The following is a 19,148-nucleotide window of genomic DNA, read 5'->3' as shown; positions in this document are numbered from 1 at the left end:
AATTCCGTATTGAGACGAAACGAAAAGCATTTCGATGAGGATTCAATAGAGAACCCAAAGGAGGAACTTTCAGACACCTGACGTGTCGCTATGTAGCGAGTGAAGGTCTGACAGGTCGCTACGTAGCGAGTGGAAGCAAGCCAAGAAGAGTCCTACTTGTTTTCGTCGTAAAATCTCAACGGAAACTCCGATTGAGACGAAACGAAAAGCGTTTCGATGAGGATTCGAAAGAGAACCCAAAGGAGGACCTTTCGGAGGCCTGAGAGGTCGCTATGTAGCGAGTGAAGGTCTGACAGGTCGCTACGTAGCGAGTGGAAGCAAGCCAAGAAGAGTCCTACTTGTTTTCGTCGTAAAATCTCAACGGAAACTCCGATTGAGACGAAACGAAAAGCGTTTCAATAAGGATTCAAAAGAGAACCCAAAGGAGGAACTTTCTGAGGCCTGACAGGTCGCTATGTAGCGAGTGAAGGTCTGACAGGTCGCTACGTAGCGAGTGGAAGCAAGCCAAGAAGAGTCCTACTTGTTTCCGTCGTAAAATCTCAACGGAAACTCTGATTGAGAAGAAACGAAAAGCGTTTCGATGAGTATTCAAAAGAGAACGCAAAGGAGGACCTTTCTGAGGCCTTGCAGGTCGCTACATAACGAGTGGAGAGTTGGCTTGACAGGTCGCTACATAGCGAGTGGAGAGTTGGCTTGAGCTCGGTCGCTACGTAGTGACCGAGCTGTGTGCGTGCTCGGTCGCTACGTAATGACCGAGCCGTGTACTTGCTCGGTCGCTACGTAGCGACCAAACTTGGCTGGAGCTTGGTCGCTACGTAACGACAGAGCCGTGTGCGTGCTCGGTCGCTACGTAGCGACCGAGCCGTGTGCGTGCTCGGTCGCTACGTAGCGACCGAGCCGTGTGTGTTGATAATAGGTTTTTCTGCCTATTGCAAATGTTGTAGTATAGGGGGTGAATGTCGAACCAGTCCTAGTGATGTGAATCAGTGAGAATACAAGTCATTTCTTAAGCTAAGCAGATTCAATTGTGGTGAGTGTGTGACAAGTAACAATGGCAAACAGAGCAATACAACAAGGTTTTAATCAATTTAGACAAGTGAATCCATGGGTATTGGGAATTGACTTCAAGTAACTAAGATCCAATCTAGGTGACAAGCTTTCAATCAAAGTAATCTCTTAAGTTTAAACACAATTTTAGACAAGTCCTATGTCTAGGTAAATGTCCATTTGGTTAGAAATCATTAAACATCAAATGTCTTTGGCTTAATTCAATCAAGCAATCTTTAAGTTCAAGGGTTTAATAACTATCTACCAATTTTAACATCAAGTGTCCTTGGCTAATCTCACTAGAGCTTAGTTGAGTTGATTCAAACACTTCATCTAATCATGTCTGATGAGAAGTGTTTAGAAATCAGGTTTAGAGTGATCAAGACTAAACAAGCATTAAAAATACTCAACAAGCAAGTTCATACAAGGATCTAATACAATAACACCATAGATCTTCACTAAGTTCCTCTAATCTCCCTAACCCATGAATTCCTAAGGAAACTACTCACTAATCTCCATGAAAACACTTAATTTCATAATAGATTGAAGCATATTCAAGTAGATACAACAGAGAATAAAGATAAACAAGGATTTAAACAAGCAAAACGAAATTAAAACTCAAGAACAGATGATGAACAATGAAGAACAGCTCAAGAACACTAAGAACAATGATATTTCAAAGAGAGAGAGTTTTGACAAGTTAAATTATTACAAAGTTGGATAATGATGTTTCTTGCCCACTCTTTTGATAAAAAGAAAGCAAATATTATACAGAAAAGTAGGAAAAATCGTGCAAAGGAAAGGTGGGTGGAAGAAAGTGGGAAGTTGGTTAATCCCATCAACTTTCCAGTGGTCCCCGGCAAGGGTTGATACACCTGTAGTAAATCGATTATAACTTATCCAATACAGCTCCAAATGACTTGAAACCACTTCCATTGGAAAGCTAACTCAATTTCCAGTGTCTCCACAAATTTTTAGCTTCAGAAAAGATCTTTAAGGCTTTCATCCGTGATAATCTTTCACTCTCTGAAATTCCATGATTCGGGAGCGACCTCGCTGTGTCGCTGCGAGAGGTCGCTCCGGATTCGTTGTCTCCGGGTGATCAATACGCGAGCGACTCTTCCCTGTCGCTCTAGTAAGGTCGCTCCAGTAGGGTGATCAGAGCGACTTGGTGGTGTCGCTCCGGACTGGTCGCTCCCGTGCCTTGCTCGCCCAATGACCACTCTAAACACTCCTTTTTGAGCTCCAAATGCCTCCAAGTGTCTCCAAGAACTCCATGTGGTACTCCAATACCTGATAAGGACTCATGTATGCAAAATGCAACCTAAACATGGCTAAATCCTAATCTATATGATCAAAATGCACATGGATGAATGGATAAAACAATAGAAATATGCAAGATATCATGTGTGCTCGGTCGCTACGTAGCGACCGAGCCGTGTGCGTGCTCGGTCGCTACGTAGCGACCGAGCAGTGTGCGTTCTCGGTCGCTACGTAGCGACCGAGCGGTGTGCATGCTCGGTCGCTACGTAGCAACCGAGCGGTGTGCGTGCTCGGTCGCTACGTAGCGACCGAGCGGTGTGCGTGCTCGGTCGCTACGTAACGACCGAGCGGTGTGCGTGATCGGTCGCTAGGTAGCGACCGAGCGGTGTGTGTGCTCGGTCGCTAATGCATTCTCGGTCGCTACGTAGCAACCGAGTGGTGTGCGTGCTCGGTCGCTACGTAGATCTGCCAACTCTCACATTCATTAAGCATAAGATATCAAGTGAATTCTTGCAAATGGTCAGTTGGTCCAAGTCATTTGGTTGGGTAAGGGAAGGCTTTTATTCAAGTGATTCAAGAGGTTCAAAACATATGATCTTTAAGGTGGTTTACTCTCAAAACAAGTAGCCTTGACATTGCACATAATATATCTAAGAAAGGGACCAACTCATGCATACAATGCTCAATCTCCATTGTTCTACCCTTTTCCCAAACATATAAGTTACACATTCACTCTCAAATGTCAAACCCAACTCACACCTCTCACCAAAAGATTCTAAAAACATCAGCTCTTTCTCCTTGAAATCTATAAGGGATTTTTCACAACCTCAAAATGTCTCTCAGCTCCTAACACTTTGCTAGCCCCCTTTTTCTCTCTTTTTTTTAGTTTTCGATTTTTTTTTTTTTTTTTTTAGGTTGGGGGCCAAGACTTTTCAAAAATAGAGCTGGAGGTTCTCTACTTATCCCAATAAATCAATTCACTTGAGCACAAGAATCTATCCTTTTTATTTCTCCCAAATCATGATTACAACGCTCACCCTCCCACCTATAGCTAGACAATAGAGTGTCCAATCCAGCAAAAATGAAGATCAAGCATTGTCGTTCCCGATACTCTCAACATTATGCACATGTAAAACTTTCCGAAGAAGGCCTCACTCATCAAACAATGAAAGCTTAAAAGGAAGGAAAGGTTTTGGGAGTGGTCTACCACTAGAGTTTGTCAAAAAGAATGGCATAAAAGATGTGACAACTCAAGTGTGTATAGCCATGACTCAGTACACAAGAGACCCTAAGCAAGAAGCATTAAGTTCATTCGGTTCAAATAAGGTTGTAGCTGGCTTCAAAGACTGAGTTTCTACAATCAACAAGTTTCAAGAAGAGTTTTCAAGGCTCGAAACATACAAGTCTTTTCGAGAGGTGCATGACTACTCAGGTGCAACGTAGTGTTCTTTACAAGGCATTTAAAATCATTGCTCCCAATGCAAGTGAATGCAACCTATATGCTCTACACTCTCCTAATGGTGCAAATGATGCAAACTAAATGAAAAATCTTTTTTTTTTTTTTTTTTTTTTTTTTTTTATGCAAATAGGTGTGCAATGCATGACTCAAATGAAACACAATCAAAGCAAACATGATCAAATGCTTGGTACCTCCCCCAAACTTGAGATACACAGTTTCTGTGTGTTCAAGGAAAGAGAGAGATACCGAGAAGAAAACTAAATTGCAAAAATGAAATGGTATATACAAGGGAGAGAAAGAAGTACCTCTTATGGATAGTATGTGGGGGCAGATGCCCCAGCATCGTCGTCGTCAGGAGGGAAGGTGGTGTAGTAACCACCGGATGCTGAACCGGAGCCTCCATACCATGGTTGGCTCTCAACCTCGTCAATCTCGTCCTCACTGTCTGAAGAAGCGAGGGATGGGGATTTGTTGCCTGAAGTGGAAGGTTGAGTGGGTGGGTTCCTCCACTTACGCTGAAGCTGCGCAGCAGTGAGGGGGAAGCCAAGAGCATCAGGCGGTGGTTGAGGCTGGCGGTTTGAGGTGTTCACGAAAGCGAAATCGGCTGAGCTACATCCAGCTATTCCTCCCCTAGTTAAGACATCAGCTACTTTCTTCATGAACTTGGCTGAAGTCTTTGCCTGCTTCTTCACAGTCTTGCTGAGCGCCTTGCACTTATCCTTCAGCTTTTCTATCGTTCTGTCCTGAGCTTTGTTCCACCTCTGGAGACGACCAATGTGGTCATGAGCATCACGGAGAGCTCCAGGTGGAAGGACTCCGTCATGGGGCTTGAAGTAGTAGCGCGGAGGTCCATAGATATGCTCAGATGTGTCTGCAACAGGCGAGTCAGGTTGCGTAGGGACACTCCTTTTCCTTGATGGAGCTGCTTGAATTGGATCGAGAGGCCCGTGTTCTCCGAGAAAGTACTCCTGGGGAATGTTGAAGCTGACAGCTCCAGGTATCTCTAAACTCGTCAGGTTCCGGTTTGGAAGAACCACCTCGACTGGCTTGCCCTGCAAGTAGTAGTGGTAGACGTAGTCCTTCCCATACATCCCACTGAAATAGGTGGCAATCCTCAAGTAGGTGCCATCAATGAACCTAGGCCCCGCTGCATCCTTTCCCAAGGGAACATTCAGAAATTGGAGCAGTGGTGTGATCATTCCGCCTATCCCCATCTTTGGGCGCGAATCAGTGGTGTACCACGCCCAGTCTCTTTAGTGCTCGAGACGGCCCACAAAGAAACTGACAATCCCAAAGGTAGCATAGATGTCAGTGTTGGGAAGGGGTAACACTCCAGGTTGAGCATAGGGACGGATAGCCGGACAGAGCAGTCGCATGTCTTCCTCAGTAACCGTACCAGCTTGCTTCCGTGGGTAAAAAGCATGGACTAGCAATCTGTGGAGGTAGCGTACAGACGGGTGTCGGATGTGTGAGTTCTTGTCCGCCCCGGTAGAGTTCTTGTTTCCAGTGATCAACTTCCAGAGCTCTGTGGGGAGGTTCTCACACTTGGGAAGTGAGTGGTCTTCTAGGTGTTGGAACCCCATGACCCTCCCAATGTCCTTGAAGTTCATGTTGAATTCTCTTCCATTGACCTTGAACCTGATTTTTCCCCATCCTTGTCTCACATGCGCCGTGTCATGGTAAGTGACCACAAGAGAGGATAGGAACTGACAAGTGACATCCTTGTAGAAAGGATAAGCCATGGTGAGGAGTTTTGGCATCTTCAAATGTCCCAGCATCGTCTCAAAATCAGACTCTAGACCAACTCCTTCAGCAAATCGAGGTCGGCAAACCTGGTTGGAGCCCAAGTGACTCCATTCTTCAAATGATCATATAGCTCCTCCACAGATGGAGTTTTCGTTCTGTCTCGATCAACAGCAACCCCTTTGCCCTTTGACATTTTGGCTTTCTTCGTAGGTGCCGGCTCATCTTCACTCTCAGTTTCACCTTCCTCATGGGTGGGAACTGGTACGCTTTTTCCTGCCCTCTTCTCGTGTTCTTTCAATTTCTTTGCAGCCAACGTCTGCTGTCGCACAGTCCTCTGCGTCCCTGAGCCAGTTGGCTCGCTGGTTAAAGCTTTTCCTCTTAGTGCAAACTCTTGACTTTCGGCTTCTTGCCTCTCAGCTTCCAACCTTCCCTTTGTCTTCTTAACCATTTTCACCTGAAAAATTACAAACTTGGAAAGAGATAAGTAGATGGAAGTAAAGAAAAACAAGACTTTGCAAGTGAAAATTTTTGCAAAAGTGAACTTAACAGGTTAATTTTTTAGTTTAAACTCAAGTTTAACACAATGCAACAATGTAACATCTTAACGCATCTAGTCCACCCACAAACACACCCAATTAAGATCAAATTCTAAAAACCCCCAAATCCATGAATCCTAATTTTGCCAAAGTGCAATTTAAACTCAATTTCACCATTAATTCAACAACCCAACTTGATAGATAAACTTTCCCTAGTCTATTTCACCACAATCTAGCAAGAAAAGAACCAAATTTCGACTTTCAAATTCTAGGGTTCATGGACCTACGAATTTGAATTTTAAAACTCAATACCTTGCTCTGGATGAAAGGAAATGGTGAATGGGTAGTGAAGAATAGACTACAGGGGCGAAAGCTTGGATTTAGAAACAAGAACTAGTTGATTTGGGTGAGAATTGAGAAGGTTTTGGGAATTTTGGTGTGGGTGAGTTTGAGAGAGTTTGTGAGTTTTTGAGAGGAGGGGAGAGTGATAGAGATGGAGTCGCGGGGGTTGGGGTAGGTTTAGGGTCGTCCGGTTCGGTCTAGGGTGGTTAGTGTCGGTTTACTTGAATTAAACCGGGGTTTAGAGTTAGGAAACTTACCTGGACCGGTTCGGGAGCGACGTGAGGGTGTCGCTGGGACATGTCGCTCCCGAGTCGTTTCCTCGTGTCGTGTTTTGACTATACCGCGAGCGACCTTCGAGTATCGCTCTAGAAACCTCGCTCTGAGCTGGAGCGACGTCAAGGTGTCGCTTTAGGGTGTCGCTCCGGGTCAGTTTTTGAGCTCCGTTTCGTCGAAACTGCGAGCGACTCCGAGGTGTCGCTCCCATAACGTCGCTCCCAGCTGGAGCGACCTTTCTACCTCGCTCCGAGACCTCGCTCTGAGTCCATTTTTCTTTATCCGGCGACGAAATCGCGAGCGACCTTGGAGTGTCGCTCTAGAAACCTCGCTCCCAGATGGAGCGACCTTGAGGTGTCGCTGTGAGACCTCTGCTCTCATCCGACGAAATCGCGAGCGACCTGTCGCTCTAGAAACCTCGCTCCCAGATGGAGCGACCGAGGTGTCGCTGTGAGACCTCGCTCCCACGCACACTCCTGCTCAAAACTGAACCGATCAAGCACCTGTACACAACTTCTCTTTTTTTTTTTTTTTTTTTTTTTTTATGCAATAAGATGAAAAATGAAAATACTAATGCAATATATACAAGGATACGCATAGGACTTCCTCCCAAGTGAGCTTGTTTTAAGTCCCGAGCTTGACTTTGCCTCCTTTTAGATTAGGCCGGGGTAGGATCAGATAGTGGAACTGAAGTTCCCAGGTCTTCCGATTTGGTTCCCAAGTAAAGCTTCGCCCTTTGTCCATTGATGGTGAACTCTCTTCCATCAGAAGTCCACAAAACTATTGCTCCATAAGGTTTAACCTCTTTAATCTTGAAAGGACCAGACCACCTTGACTTGAGCTTGCCTGGAAACAACTTCAGTCTGGAGTTGTATAGAAGAACTTGATCTCCTTCTTTAAAGTCTCTTTTCAGGATATGTTTGTCATGGAGAGCCTTTGTTTTCTCTTTGTAGATCTTTGAACTTTCAAAAGCTTCAAGTCTTATCTCATCAAGTTCATTCAGCTGGATCAATCTCTTCTCCTTGGCACTCTTGATGTCAAAGTTCAGCAACTTGACTGCCCATAGTGCCTTGTACTCAAGCTCAACTGGTAGATGGCAAGATTTTCCATAGAGAAGGTTGAAAGGTGTAGTCCCCAAAGGTGTCTTGTAAGCTGTCCTATAAGCCCACAATGCATCATCAAGCTTGATGGACCAATCTTTCCGTGTAACCCCCACAATCTTCTCCAGAATGGACTTGATCTCCCTGTTGGAAATCTCAACTTGACCACTTGTTTGGGGGTGGTAAGGAGTTGCAACCTTGTGCTTCACACCATTCTTCTTAAGGAGGTTTGCAAACAGTTTGTTGATGAAGTGAGACCCTCCATCACTGATCACAACTCTTGGAATCCCAAACCTTGGAAAGATTATGCTCTTGAACATTTTTAGAACCACCTTTGCATCATTGGTTGGACTTGCAATTGCTTCCACCCACTTAGAGACATAATCTACAGCCACCAGTATGTACTTGTTGCTATAAGATGAAGGAAAAGGCCCCATGAAGTCAATACCCCAGACATCAAACACTTCAACTTCTAGGATGGGGTTTTGAGGCATTTCATTCCTCTTGGTGATGTTTCCTCTTCTTTGACAAGAGTCACACCTTGAGACAAAGTCTTGGGTGTCTTTAAACATGTGAGGCCACCAAAATCCAGCTTGTAGCACCTTTGCAACTGTCTTAAAGGTAGCAAAGTGGCCTCCATAGGATGATCCATGACAATGTGTAAGGATCCCATCAATTTCTTCTTCAGCCACTGCCCTTCTATAGAGTTGATCTCTACAAAGTATGTAGAGGTAAGGCTCATCCCAATAATATCTCTTCACATCCTTATAGAACTTCTTCTTGGCATAACCTTCAAGGTTCAATGGCTCTTTTCCAGTAGCTAAGTAGTTGACTATATCAGCATACCAAGGACCCTTCTCATCAGCTGCCTTCACCTCTTCAAGTTTCTTTCCCGTCTCACAAACAGCTACCACTGCATGAATAGCCATCATTTGCTCTTCTGGAAGTCTGTCATCAATAGGGATTCCACACTCCACCTTCAACCTGGACAGGTGATCAGCTACTCCATTCTCAACTCCAGGCCTGTCCTTGATCTCAAGATCAAACTCTTGTAGCAGCAGAATCCATCTCAACAGTCTTGGTTTTGCATCTTTCTTGGCTAAGAGGTGTCTCAATGCAGCATGATCAGTGTAGACAGTCACCTTTGACCCAACCAAGTAGCTTCTGAACTTCTCAAATGCAAAGACAATGGCCAATAGCTCCTTCTCAGTTGTAGAGTATTTAGCTTGAGCTTCATCAAGTGTTCTACTTGCATAGTAGATCACATGTGACTTCTTGTCTCTCTTCTGGCCTAGGACTGCTCCTACAGCAAAGTCACTTGCATCACACATGATCTCAAAGGGGAGATCCCAATCTGGCGGTTGAACTATGGGTGCACTGATGAGTGCATTCTTCAGGTTTTTGAAAGCTTCCATACACTCCTCATCGAAGTGAAATGCAGCTTCTTTGCATAACAGCCTGGTCAATGGTCTAGCTATCTTAGAGAAATCCATGATGAATCTTCTATAGAAACCGGCATGACCCAGAAAGCTTCTTATATCCTTCACTGTTCTTGGTGGAGCTAGACCAACCATGACATCTATCTTGGCTTTGTCCACTTCAATTCCTTTCTCAGAAACTTTGTGTCCAAGAACAATCCCTTCCTTGACCATGAAGTGACACTTCTCCCAATTGAGCACCAGGTTAGTGTCCTCACATCTCTGTAATACCCTGCAAAGATTTGACAAACAAGTAGCAAACGAAGAACCATATACAGAAAAATCATCCATAAACACCTCCATTACATCCTCAATAAAATCAGAGAAAATTGACATCATTGCTCTTTGGAATGTTGCTGGTGCATTGCACAGTCCAAATGGCATCCTTCGATATGCAAAGGTACCATAAGGACAAGTGAATGTCGTTTTCTCTTGGTCATTTGGGTGTATAGGGATTTGGAAAAATCCAGAGTATCCATCAAGGAAACAATAATAAGGATGGTTAGCTAGCCTCTCTAACATCTGATCAATGAATGGTAAAGGGAAATGATCCTTTCTAGAGGCTGCATTCAGTTTTCGATAGTCAATGCACATCCTATGTCCAGTTATTGTTCTTGTTGGTATTAACTCATCATTTTCGTTCTTAACAACTGTTATGCCACCTTTTTTAGGAACTACATGCACAGGTGAAACCCAATTGCTATCAGAGATAGGATAGATCACACCAGCATCTAACAATTTGATTATCTCTTTTTTAACAACATCTTTCAAATTAGGATTTAATCTTCTTTGGTGTTCAATTGAAGTTTTAGATTCATCCTCTAGATGTATCCTATGCATGCACAAAGATGGTGAGATTCCTTTAATGTCATCAAGTGAGTATCCTAGTGCTTTTCTATACTTTTTAAGTTCATTTAAAAGCATAGACAATTCATTCTCAGTCAGCTCACTACTCACAATGACAGGATATGTCTCATTAGGTCCAAGGAAAGCGTACCTTACACCATGGGGAAGAGGTTTAAGCTCCACTTTTGGTGCCTTGAGCTCACTCCAATCAGCTTCATGGAGGTTCTCTTGAATGTCTGCTGAGGCAGCATGTTGAGTCATTTGTGGCAACTCCATGAACTCATCTTCTCCATCCTCCTCAAGGTGAACATCTAGCCTTCTTACTAGCTCATCACTCTCTTTGTTTTCAATCATTTGGGTCTCTCTTTCAATGGTCAGGGCATGTTGAAGAGAGTCCTCAATCGCTAACTCCTCAAGGAAATCATCAGCCAAGGCATCCATCTCATCAATGTAGAATATTTCTCCTTGAGTTGTGGGCTTCTTCATCATCTCCTTGATATCAAAATGGAGAATGTGATCTTTTCCAAGGTGGAGATCAATTGTGCCATCTCTCACATTCACCATTGCTCCAGCAGTTGCCAAGAAAGGTCTTCCAAAGATCAAAGGATCTCTAGGCTCTTCATCCATCTCAAGCACTACAAAGTCAGTAGGCACTTCACAATTTCCTATCTTGACAGGAAGATCTTCTAGGATGCCAATGGGGAGCTTGACAGATCGATCAGCTAGCACCAAAGAGATCTTGCACTTTTTATATTGTGTAAACCCAAGCTTCTTGGCAATGGATAGTGGCATGAGGCTGACACTTGCTCCCAAATCACATAGACATTTCTCAAATGTCAAAGGTCCAATGGGGCATGGCTGGGTGAAACTACCATGGTCTTCTAGCTTCCTTGGGACAGTCAGTCTCTGAATAATGGCACTGCACTCGTGAGTAAGAATCACCATCCCTTCCATCTCTTTCTTCTTTTGTTCTACAGCATCTTTCAAGAACTTGCTGTATTGTGGAACCAGCATAAATGCATCAATTATGGGCATGGTGAGCTGAACTTCACTCATTTGCTTGTCAAACAAGGCTTTGTACTTCTCTAGGAGTTGCTTCTTGAATCTTCCAGGAAAGGGAAGCTTTGGCTCATAGGGAGGAGGAGTGAACAATTTCTCCTTTGTTGATGTAGCCTCCTCATTTTTGTTCTCAACTTTCTCCTCTCCAATCTTTCTCTTGCCCTTAGCTTCAACTATCTTCTCCAATATTTCCTCATTAGTTTTCTCATCCACAATCACCACATCATCATCTACATTGATGACCACCTCCCCACCTTGTTTCTCATTATCCTTAATGAGAACTTTAGGAGGCAACTCTCTTCCACTCCTTAGGGTGATTGCCTTCATTGTCTCCTTTGGGTTTTGTTCAGGCTTTCCAGGTAGTGTACCTTGTTGGCGACTTGAGCTGGCTGTCATAGAGACAAACTGGTTCTCCAAGTTTTTGAACTTGTTGTTTAGATCATGGTAATTCCCATCAATCTTGTTGTGGAGATTTTTCAGCTCATACCCTAATTGTTTCTCACTTCTTGCTTGTCCCTCCAATAATTGTTTCAGCATAGCTTCAGTACTACTCTCTTGTGGAGGTTGTGTTGATGATCCAGCTTGGTCTTGTGCAGGTTGACTTGGTTTTGGTGAGAATCCAGGAGGGAAGTTCTGTTTTGGTTGGTAACCACCTTGGTTGTTGTTGTAGAATGGCTTAGGCTGATTGTTGTAGAATGGTTTTGGCTGGTAGTTGTTGAATGGCTTCTGTTGGTTGTTGTAGAAGGGTTTCTGTTGGTAGTTGTTCTGGTTTTGATAGTCATGTTCCTTCTTGTACCATGTACCCTGAGCATTGACATAGTACATATCTTCTTGGCATTCTACTCCATCAGCTTCAGAAACCATATGTAACTCCTCCTTCTTGTTCTTTTCTGATAGTAGCATGTCAATCTTTTCTTGTATTGCTTTCAGTTCTCTTTTGTGGTCATATCTTCTCCTCCCCCACTTCTGTCTCTTCTGTCATATTCATCATTGTAGACAGAATCACTCTGTGCCATGTTCTCCAAGAGTTCTAATGCATCTTCGACAGTCCTCCCCAAGTAGTTTCCATTGCTTGCAGTGTCAAGCTGGCTTTTGAATTTAGGCAAGACTCCTCTGTAGAAAGTGCTTAGCAAGCTCTCATTGTTGAAGCCATGGTGGGGACATTGAGACAAGTAGGTTCTGAATCTCTCCCATGCCTCTGAAAATCCTTCAAGTCCTTTTTGTTGAAAACCAGAGATCTGATTTCTAAGGTTTGCAGTCCTTGTAGCAGAGAAGAACTTGTTGAGGAAGGCCTTCTTGCATTCATCCCAAGTGGTGATAGTATCACTTGAGATGTTTTTCTCCCAAGTGTGAGCCTTGTCTCCCAAAGAGAAGGGAAACAATCTGAGCTTGAAAGCATCCTCTGAAACTCCATTTGTTTTTGACAAGCCACAGTATTTATCAAATCTGTCAAGGTGATCTAGTGGGTCTTCCAAGGCAAGTCCATGGTACTTGTTGTTTTCAATCATGTTGATGAGGCTGGACTTGATCTCGAAATTGTTGTTGGCAACTGGCGGTCCCCTAATGCCCAACCTATTCCCATTTATGTTAGGTTGATCATATGTACCGATGGCCCTAGCTTGGCGTTGTGGTTGTCTAGGTCGAAGGTTGGCAGCTCCTTGACCATTGCCCTCTTGAGCAGCTCCAGGAGGAACTTCTTGGACATTTTGTCTATGATCATCAACTTCATAGACACCTTCCGGTTGATTCGGGTTTCTCTCCATCTCAAGCCCCAATCTATGTAAGTGGGCTTGCTTTTCTCTTTCTCTTCTCTGTCTTCCCAACTCTCTTTCTAAGGCTTTGATGTTGTCCACTCTTGGTGCAAGATTTGTTGATCCTTTGCTTCTCAAGTTCATGCACCTGTCATCCAAATATATATGAAGATAGATAATTAGTAACTTAAAAACAAAGTAAAACTCAGTCTCAAGCAAAGACTCAAACGCAATGTCACAATCAGACTAGGATTGGCAACGGCGCCAATTTGATAATAGGTTTTTCTGCCTATTGCAAATGTTGTAGTATAGGGGGGTGAATGTCGAACCAGTCCTAGTGATGTGAATCAGTGAGAATACAAGTCATTTCTTAAGCTAAGCAGATTCAATAGTGGTGAGTGTGTGACAAGTAACAATAGCAAACAGAGCAATACAACAAGGTTTTAATCAATTTAGACAAGTGAATCCATGGGTATTGGGAATTGACTTCAAGTAACTAAGATCCAATCTAGGTGACAAGCTTTCAATCAAAGTAATCTCTTAAGTCTAAACACAATTTTAGACAAGTCCTATGTCTAGGTAAATGTCCATTTGCTTAGAAATCATTAAACATCAAATGTCTTTGGCTTAATTCAATCAAGCAATCTTTAAGTTCAAGTTTAATAACTATCTAGCAATTTTAACATCAAGTGTCCTTGGCTAATCTCACTAGAGCTTAGTTGAGTTGATTCAAACACTTCATCTAATCATGTCTGATGAGAAGTGTTTAGAAATCAGGTTTAGAGTGATCAAGACTAAACAAGCATTAAAAATACTCAACAAGCAAGTTCATACAAGGATCTAATACAATAACACCATAGATCTTCACTAAGTTACTCTAATCTCCCTAACCCATGAATTCTTAAGGAAACTACTCACTAATCTCCATGAAAACACTTAATCTCATAATAGATTGAAGCATATTCAAGTAGATACAACAGAGAATAAAGATAAACAAGGATTTAAACAAGCAAAACGAAATTAAAACTCAAGAACAGATGATGAACAATGAAGAACAGCTCAAGAACACTAAGAACAATGATATTTCAAAGAGAGAGAGTTTTGACAAGTTAAATTATTACAAAGTTGGATAATGATGTTTCTTGCCCACTCTTTTGATAAAAAGAAAGCAAATATTATACAGAAAAGTAGGAAAAATCGTGCAAAGGAAAGGTGGGTGGAAGAAAGTGGGAAGTTGGTTAATCCCATCAACTTTCCAGTGGTCCCCGGCAAGGGTTGATACACCTGTAGTAAATCGATTATAACTTATCCAATACAGCTCCAAATGACTTGAAACCACTTCCATTGGAAAGCTAACTCAATTTCCAGTGTCTCCACAAATTTTGAGCTTCAGAAAAGATCTTTAAGGCTTTCATCCGTGTTCATCTTTCACTCTCTGAAATTCCATGATTCGGGAGCGACCTCGCTGTGTCGCTGCGAGAGGTCGCTCCGGATTCGTTGTCTCCGGGTGATCAATACGCGAGCGACTCTTCCCTGTCGCTCTAGTAAGGTCGCTCCAGTAGGGTGATCAGAGCGACTTGGTGGTGTCGCTCCGGACTGGTCGCTCCCATGCCTTGCTCGCCCAATGACCACTCTAAACACTCCTTTTTGAGCTCCAAATGCCTCCAAGTGTCTCCAAGAACTCCATGTGGTACTCCAATACCTGATAAGGACTCATGTATGCAAAATGCAACCTAAACATGGCTAAATCCTAATCTATATGATCAAAGTGCACATGGATGAATGGATAAAACAATAGAAATATGCAAGATATCATGTGTGCTCGGTCGCTACGTAGCGACCGAGCCGTGTGCGTGCTCGGTCGCTACGTAGCGACCGAGCAGTGTGCGTTCTCGGTCGCTACGTAGCGACCGAGCGGTGTGCATGCTCGGTCGCTACGTAGCAACCGAGCGGTGTGCGTGCTCGATCGCTACGTAGCGACCGAGCGGTGTGCGTGCTCGGTCGCCACGTAACGACCGAGCGGTGTGCATGATCGGTCGCTAGGTAGCGACCGAGCGGTGTGTGTGCTCGGTCGCTAATGCATTCTCGGTCGCTACGTAGCAACCGAGTGGTTTGCGTGCTCGGTCGCTACGTAGCGACCGAGCCGTCTGCGTGCTCGATCGCTATGTAGTGACCGAGCTGTGTAATCGATTTGTTGTGCTTCCTTTTTCCGCGATTAACCTAGGGGTTTTCTGCGGTTTTTGGGAGAACAAGTTTTACCCTTCTGAATTGTTTTCGGAAAACGTGTTTTAGGAAAACAATTACGCATTGAGATAAACTTACGGGGTTTGATAAGATTTATCGTTTCCCTTCATGTTTAGAAAGAGAAATCGCGAGCTGGTTTCATTGCACTTTCTGTGGCGAAAAGTCGCGGCAAGGTTTTCGATTTTCTCAAGAACAATGGCGTTTGCGTAAGCGTTGGCCATAGGCGCAGTGGCAGCTGGAGTTTTCTTACCAGCTTTCTTGCGAACTGCAATTTTGTCTTTCATATTTCCAGACATTTTTTTGATCAAGCGTTTTGCGGTTATGAGTTAGAGTAATCCGTACCCCCCCCTCCTTCTAGCGCCAAACTGGGGGAACCGAAATTCGCACTGTAGATTTACGTTTAAATTAGGAAACTAAGAAAACCCTAATTTCCCAGAGGTCCCGGATCTCTGCGAAAGCCAACGACAAGTGACCAAATATATGCGGAAATCGTGAAAGGATAACAAACGAATTTAGGGAAAACAGTAGATCTTATTTCGAGTCCGTGTAAGAGTGTTGCGATCATTACAAGAGATCATGAAAGCTTTGGCCGCGAAGGCTGTCAGAGAATTACCTAGTTCTAGCGGCCTGAAAGCTCAAACCTAGTTGAGTCGCAGCTCGATAACAAAAGACGAAAAAGATACATAAAAGGTTTTTGATTGATTTCGGACTGAACCTTGTTAAAGGCTGCCTACGTACCCCTTTCGAGGATCAAGCCAAACGTAGTTCAATTGATAGACCTGGGCAAGAGATCAAACTGCCTGGGCGAGTTTGTCTAGTAATTAGGTGCCAGTCATAGAAACCGAACTTGTCGAGAATAAAGCCTAAAGTTTCTAAGTGAAGAAAATTCTGAGTCTAAAAAGTCGTCCATGTGCCTCTCGCCTAGGAATCCTTATATACTCGATCCTAGGTCGGTTTACGCTTTTTTCCTCTTCTGCCCTTAAGCCGTCATAGCTTAAAAATGGAGATATTCTGTTTTTCTCCATTTTCGTAATTATCTTCGAAAACTTTGTATTTATTCGCGGAAACTTGACATTTATCTTTCCTTGCGAATCAAGCGTAAGCCGTCCTACAGTTTATGGGCTTTTGGTTAAGAAATCGTAAGTGGGTTTCGAGTCACGTCTTAGGTCTCTTTGGGCCGTTGTTTGACTCGAAACGTTTTTTACGGCTTCTTTCGATAAAAAATGAACTTTCCGCGGTTTTTATCGTAAAGTTTGATTGATGACTGAAAATGACGAGAAACATCAAATGGGTTGGCTACGGTCTTCGTGAGATAGCATTAAAGAGTAGACAAGAATGCATGGATTCGTGTCGTATCGATTTTTTAAGAAAGCACGGTTGTATCATATGTTATCTTGTTGATTTCTAATCTACAATCTGTATTTCTCTACATGATTAATCTGAAATCCAATATGGGTTTAAGAGGAATCATGAAGAGTAGTGAGTAATCCACTCTTGAATTCATGGGTTAGGGAGATTAAGGGTGATCAGGCTAGATCTAGGATGTTATAGTGTAGATCCTTCTTATTCCTTGCTAGTAGAGTATTCATAATGCATCTTCTGAGTTGGCCTCTCAAAAGTTGATCTTTAGGCATTTCCCACCCACAAGGTGTTTGATGAAATGCCTGAGACAACTCTTCTAAGCTTTTAACATACTTTACCAAAGACATTTGTTATTAAAGGTGTTAAGATAGCCAATAGACTTGTTAGTAATGATTGCTTTTATATTATTCAACCAAAGACATTTGATGTTTGAAATATGTTAGTAAATGAACATTCATCTAGACATAGAGTTTGTTTAAGATTATGTCTAAGCTTAAGGTTGATAGTTTGATTGATCATTTGCCATCCTTACTTCGAAACTTGATCACCCAAGGTCTAATTCTTATACCCATTAGTTATCTTTTATCATAACCAAAGAAAGTTACTTCTTTTATTGTTTTATTGTTCTGTTATTGCATTCTATTATTAGTAGTAGGTTAAAACCATCCAAATTATCGGTTGCACTTAGATTAAGTACGTACTTGCAGTATCGGTGATTTGAATCCCTTAGAATTGGTTCGACATTCACTTATATTACAACATTTGTTTTAGGAGCTTTGAAAACTCCTAACATCAAATTGGCGTCGTTGCCTAATTCTGAGTAGATTTGAACATTGAGATTTAGTCACTTGCTTGAGACTAAGTCATTTTTATTTTCTTTTGTTATTGATTCTCCTTCTTCACTTCCCTTTAACTTTTAGGTGTATGAACTTGAGGAGCAGGGTTCCATCAAACCTAGTTCCAAGAGTTGCGGACATCAGAGCTTTAGAGAGAGAGTGTGCTAGAGCGAGAAGCGAAGAAGAGCAACATGCTCACTTGCAGAGATTGGATATTGATATGGCAGATCCACCGCAAGGGCCAGAACACCCACAGCGAGGAGCTCGACCCATTGGCACTTATGACCGCCCCAACATTCATGGTCATAGACTGGGAATCCGAGCACCGGCTGTGGCAGCTAACAACTTTGAGATCAAATCAGGACTCCTCAACGTGATCATGAACAACAAGTATCATGGCTTGGCTTTAGAGGACCCATTTGATCACTTGGACAGGTTCGACAGCTACTGCGGGTTGTCAAAAACCAATGGTGTGTCAGAGGACGCCTTAAAGCTCAAGTTATTCTCTTTCTCTTTGGGGGATAAGGCACGTCAGTGGGAGAAGTATCTACCCAGCGACTCTATCACCACTTGGGATGACTGCAAGAAAGAATTTTTGGAGAAGTTATTCTCTACTTCAAGAACTGCTAAGCTGAGAAATGAGATTTCCAGCTTTCAACAAAAGAACTTGGAAGGATTCAGTGAAGCCTGAGAGAGATTCAAGGACTACCAAGCTTAATGCCCACACCATGGTTTCTCTAAGGAAAGCTTGCTGAGCACATTCTACAGGGGTGCTCTTCCCAAATACAGAGCCAGATTAGATACAGCTAGCAATGGGTTCTTCTTGGGAAGAACTGAGAAAGATGCAAAAGAGCTGGTTGACAACATGGTGAAGAGTGACGCAGTCTACAGTAGAGACCACGACAGAGGCAGTAGAAATGATGACAAACAGACGAGAAATGAGCTAAAGGCTCTACAAGATAAGATAGACATACTCATTTGTGATAAAGCTACCCAAGAGTAGCTGCACTTTGTTGGTAACCCAAACCAAGAAGCACCACCTGGGGTCAATGAGGTTGAGGGTTTGGAAGGTCAAGAAGAGTTGTGTTTCATCAACAACAATGGCAGTTGGTACAAGAAAGAGCCCAACTTTCAGTACAACAACTACCAACATAAATCCTATCCTAACAACCAACAGAGTGGTTATCAGCCTAGGAACAACCAGCAATGCAACTATCAGCCTCAGCAAAATCATCCTCCTGGTTTCTCCAACAAAGGGAACCAGTCTTCTCAACAACAAGCTAATCCTTCTACCTCTACTCCTCAGGAAAGCAGCACTGATGTTCTACTGAAACAGATCTTGGAGTCTCAGACTAGAAGTGAGAAGCAGGTTGGATATGAATTGAAGAACCTTCACTCCAAGATTGATGGAAGTTACAATGAGCTCAACAACAAGTTCATGGCTTTGGAAAACCAGTTTGCTTCATTGACCACTCACCAGAATCGCCAGCAAGGGTCTCTACCTGGAAAATCTGAGCAAAATCCCAAGGAGTATTGCAATGTTGTCCTCTCTACTACTTCTTCAGGGATTGAATTGAGTAACCACAAGAAAGAGGTAGTTGACATTGAAAGATTGGTGTTTGGAACTGAGATTGAACAGGTTGAGCATCTGATTGTAGCAACAGCTGAGGCAAAGATTGTGGAGGAAGCTGACAAAATGGTTGAAGCAAAGATTTTGAAGGGAGATTAACCCAGGGCTGAGAAACCAGTTGCGAAGAGAGCTGACCAGAAGCTGAAAGAGGTCAAGCTGGAGGACACAACTGAGGT

At 43.1% G+C, this 19,148-nt stretch overlaps 2 protein-coding genes and 2 non-coding genes across 4 annotated transcripts; 1 reads left to right on the top strand and 3 right to left on the bottom strand.

Moving 5' to 3' along the window:
- Positions 1-4,077: 4,077 nt before the first annotated feature.
- On the bottom strand, positions 4,078-6,982 carry LOC125587271. The gene is made up of 2 exons (XM_048757499.1): positions 6,364-6,982; positions 4,078-5,969 (listed from the first exon to the last, which is right to left on the bottom strand). The coding sequence occupies exon 2, from the start codon at positions 4,981-4,983 to the stop codon at positions 4,078-4,080; it is 906 nt and encodes a 301-aa protein (XP_048613456.1). The 5' UTR covers positions 4,984-5,969; positions 6,364-6,982.
- Positions 5,565-6,692, bottom strand: LOC125587270 (RISC-loading complex subunit tarbp2-like). Its single transcript, XM_048757498.1, has 2 exons — positions 6,651-6,692; positions 5,565-5,969 (listed from the first exon to the last, which is right to left on the bottom strand). Exons 1-2 carry the CDS (start codon positions 6,690-6,692, stop codon positions 5,565-5,567), a joined length of 447 nt encoding a protein of 148 aa, XP_048613455.1.
- Positions 6,983-12,295: 5,313 nt separating the features above from the next.
- On the top strand, positions 12,296-12,402 carry LOC125588078. Its single transcript, XR_007324474.1, has one exon. It is a non-coding gene; the product is annotated as a small nucleolar RNA R71 (small nucleolar RNA).
- Positions 12,403-17,970: 5,568 nt separating this feature from the next.
- Positions 17,971-18,077, bottom strand: LOC125588071. Its single transcript, XR_007324466.1, has one exon. It is a non-coding gene; the product is annotated as a small nucleolar RNA R71 (small nucleolar RNA).
- Positions 18,078-19,148: the final 1,071 nt, after the last annotated feature.

Source organism: Brassica napus, chromosome C5, assembly GCF_020379485.1.
Source record: "Brassica napus cultivar Da-Ae chromosome C5, Da-Ae, whole genome shotgun sequence".
Taxonomy (NCBI): Eukaryota; Viridiplantae; Streptophyta; class Magnoliopsida; order Brassicales; family Brassicaceae; genus Brassica; species Brassica napus.
Note: the sequence above shows the minus strand (reverse complement) of the source record. Positions and strands in the feature narration are given on the sequence as shown.

Coding starts and splice junctions, on each gene's coding strand:
- LOC125587271 (XM_048757499.1), bottom strand. CDS start 4,983: ATGGGGATAGGCGGAATGATCACACCACTGCTCCAATTTCTGAATGTT.
- LOC125587270 (XM_048757498.1), bottom strand. CDS start 6,692: ATGTCCCAGCGACACCCTCACGTCGCTCCCGAACCGGTCCAG. Junction 5,970..6,650: donor TCGCTCCCGAACCGGTCCAG/GTAAGTTTCCTA, acceptor GTAATTTTTCAG/GTGAAAATGGTTAAGAAGAC.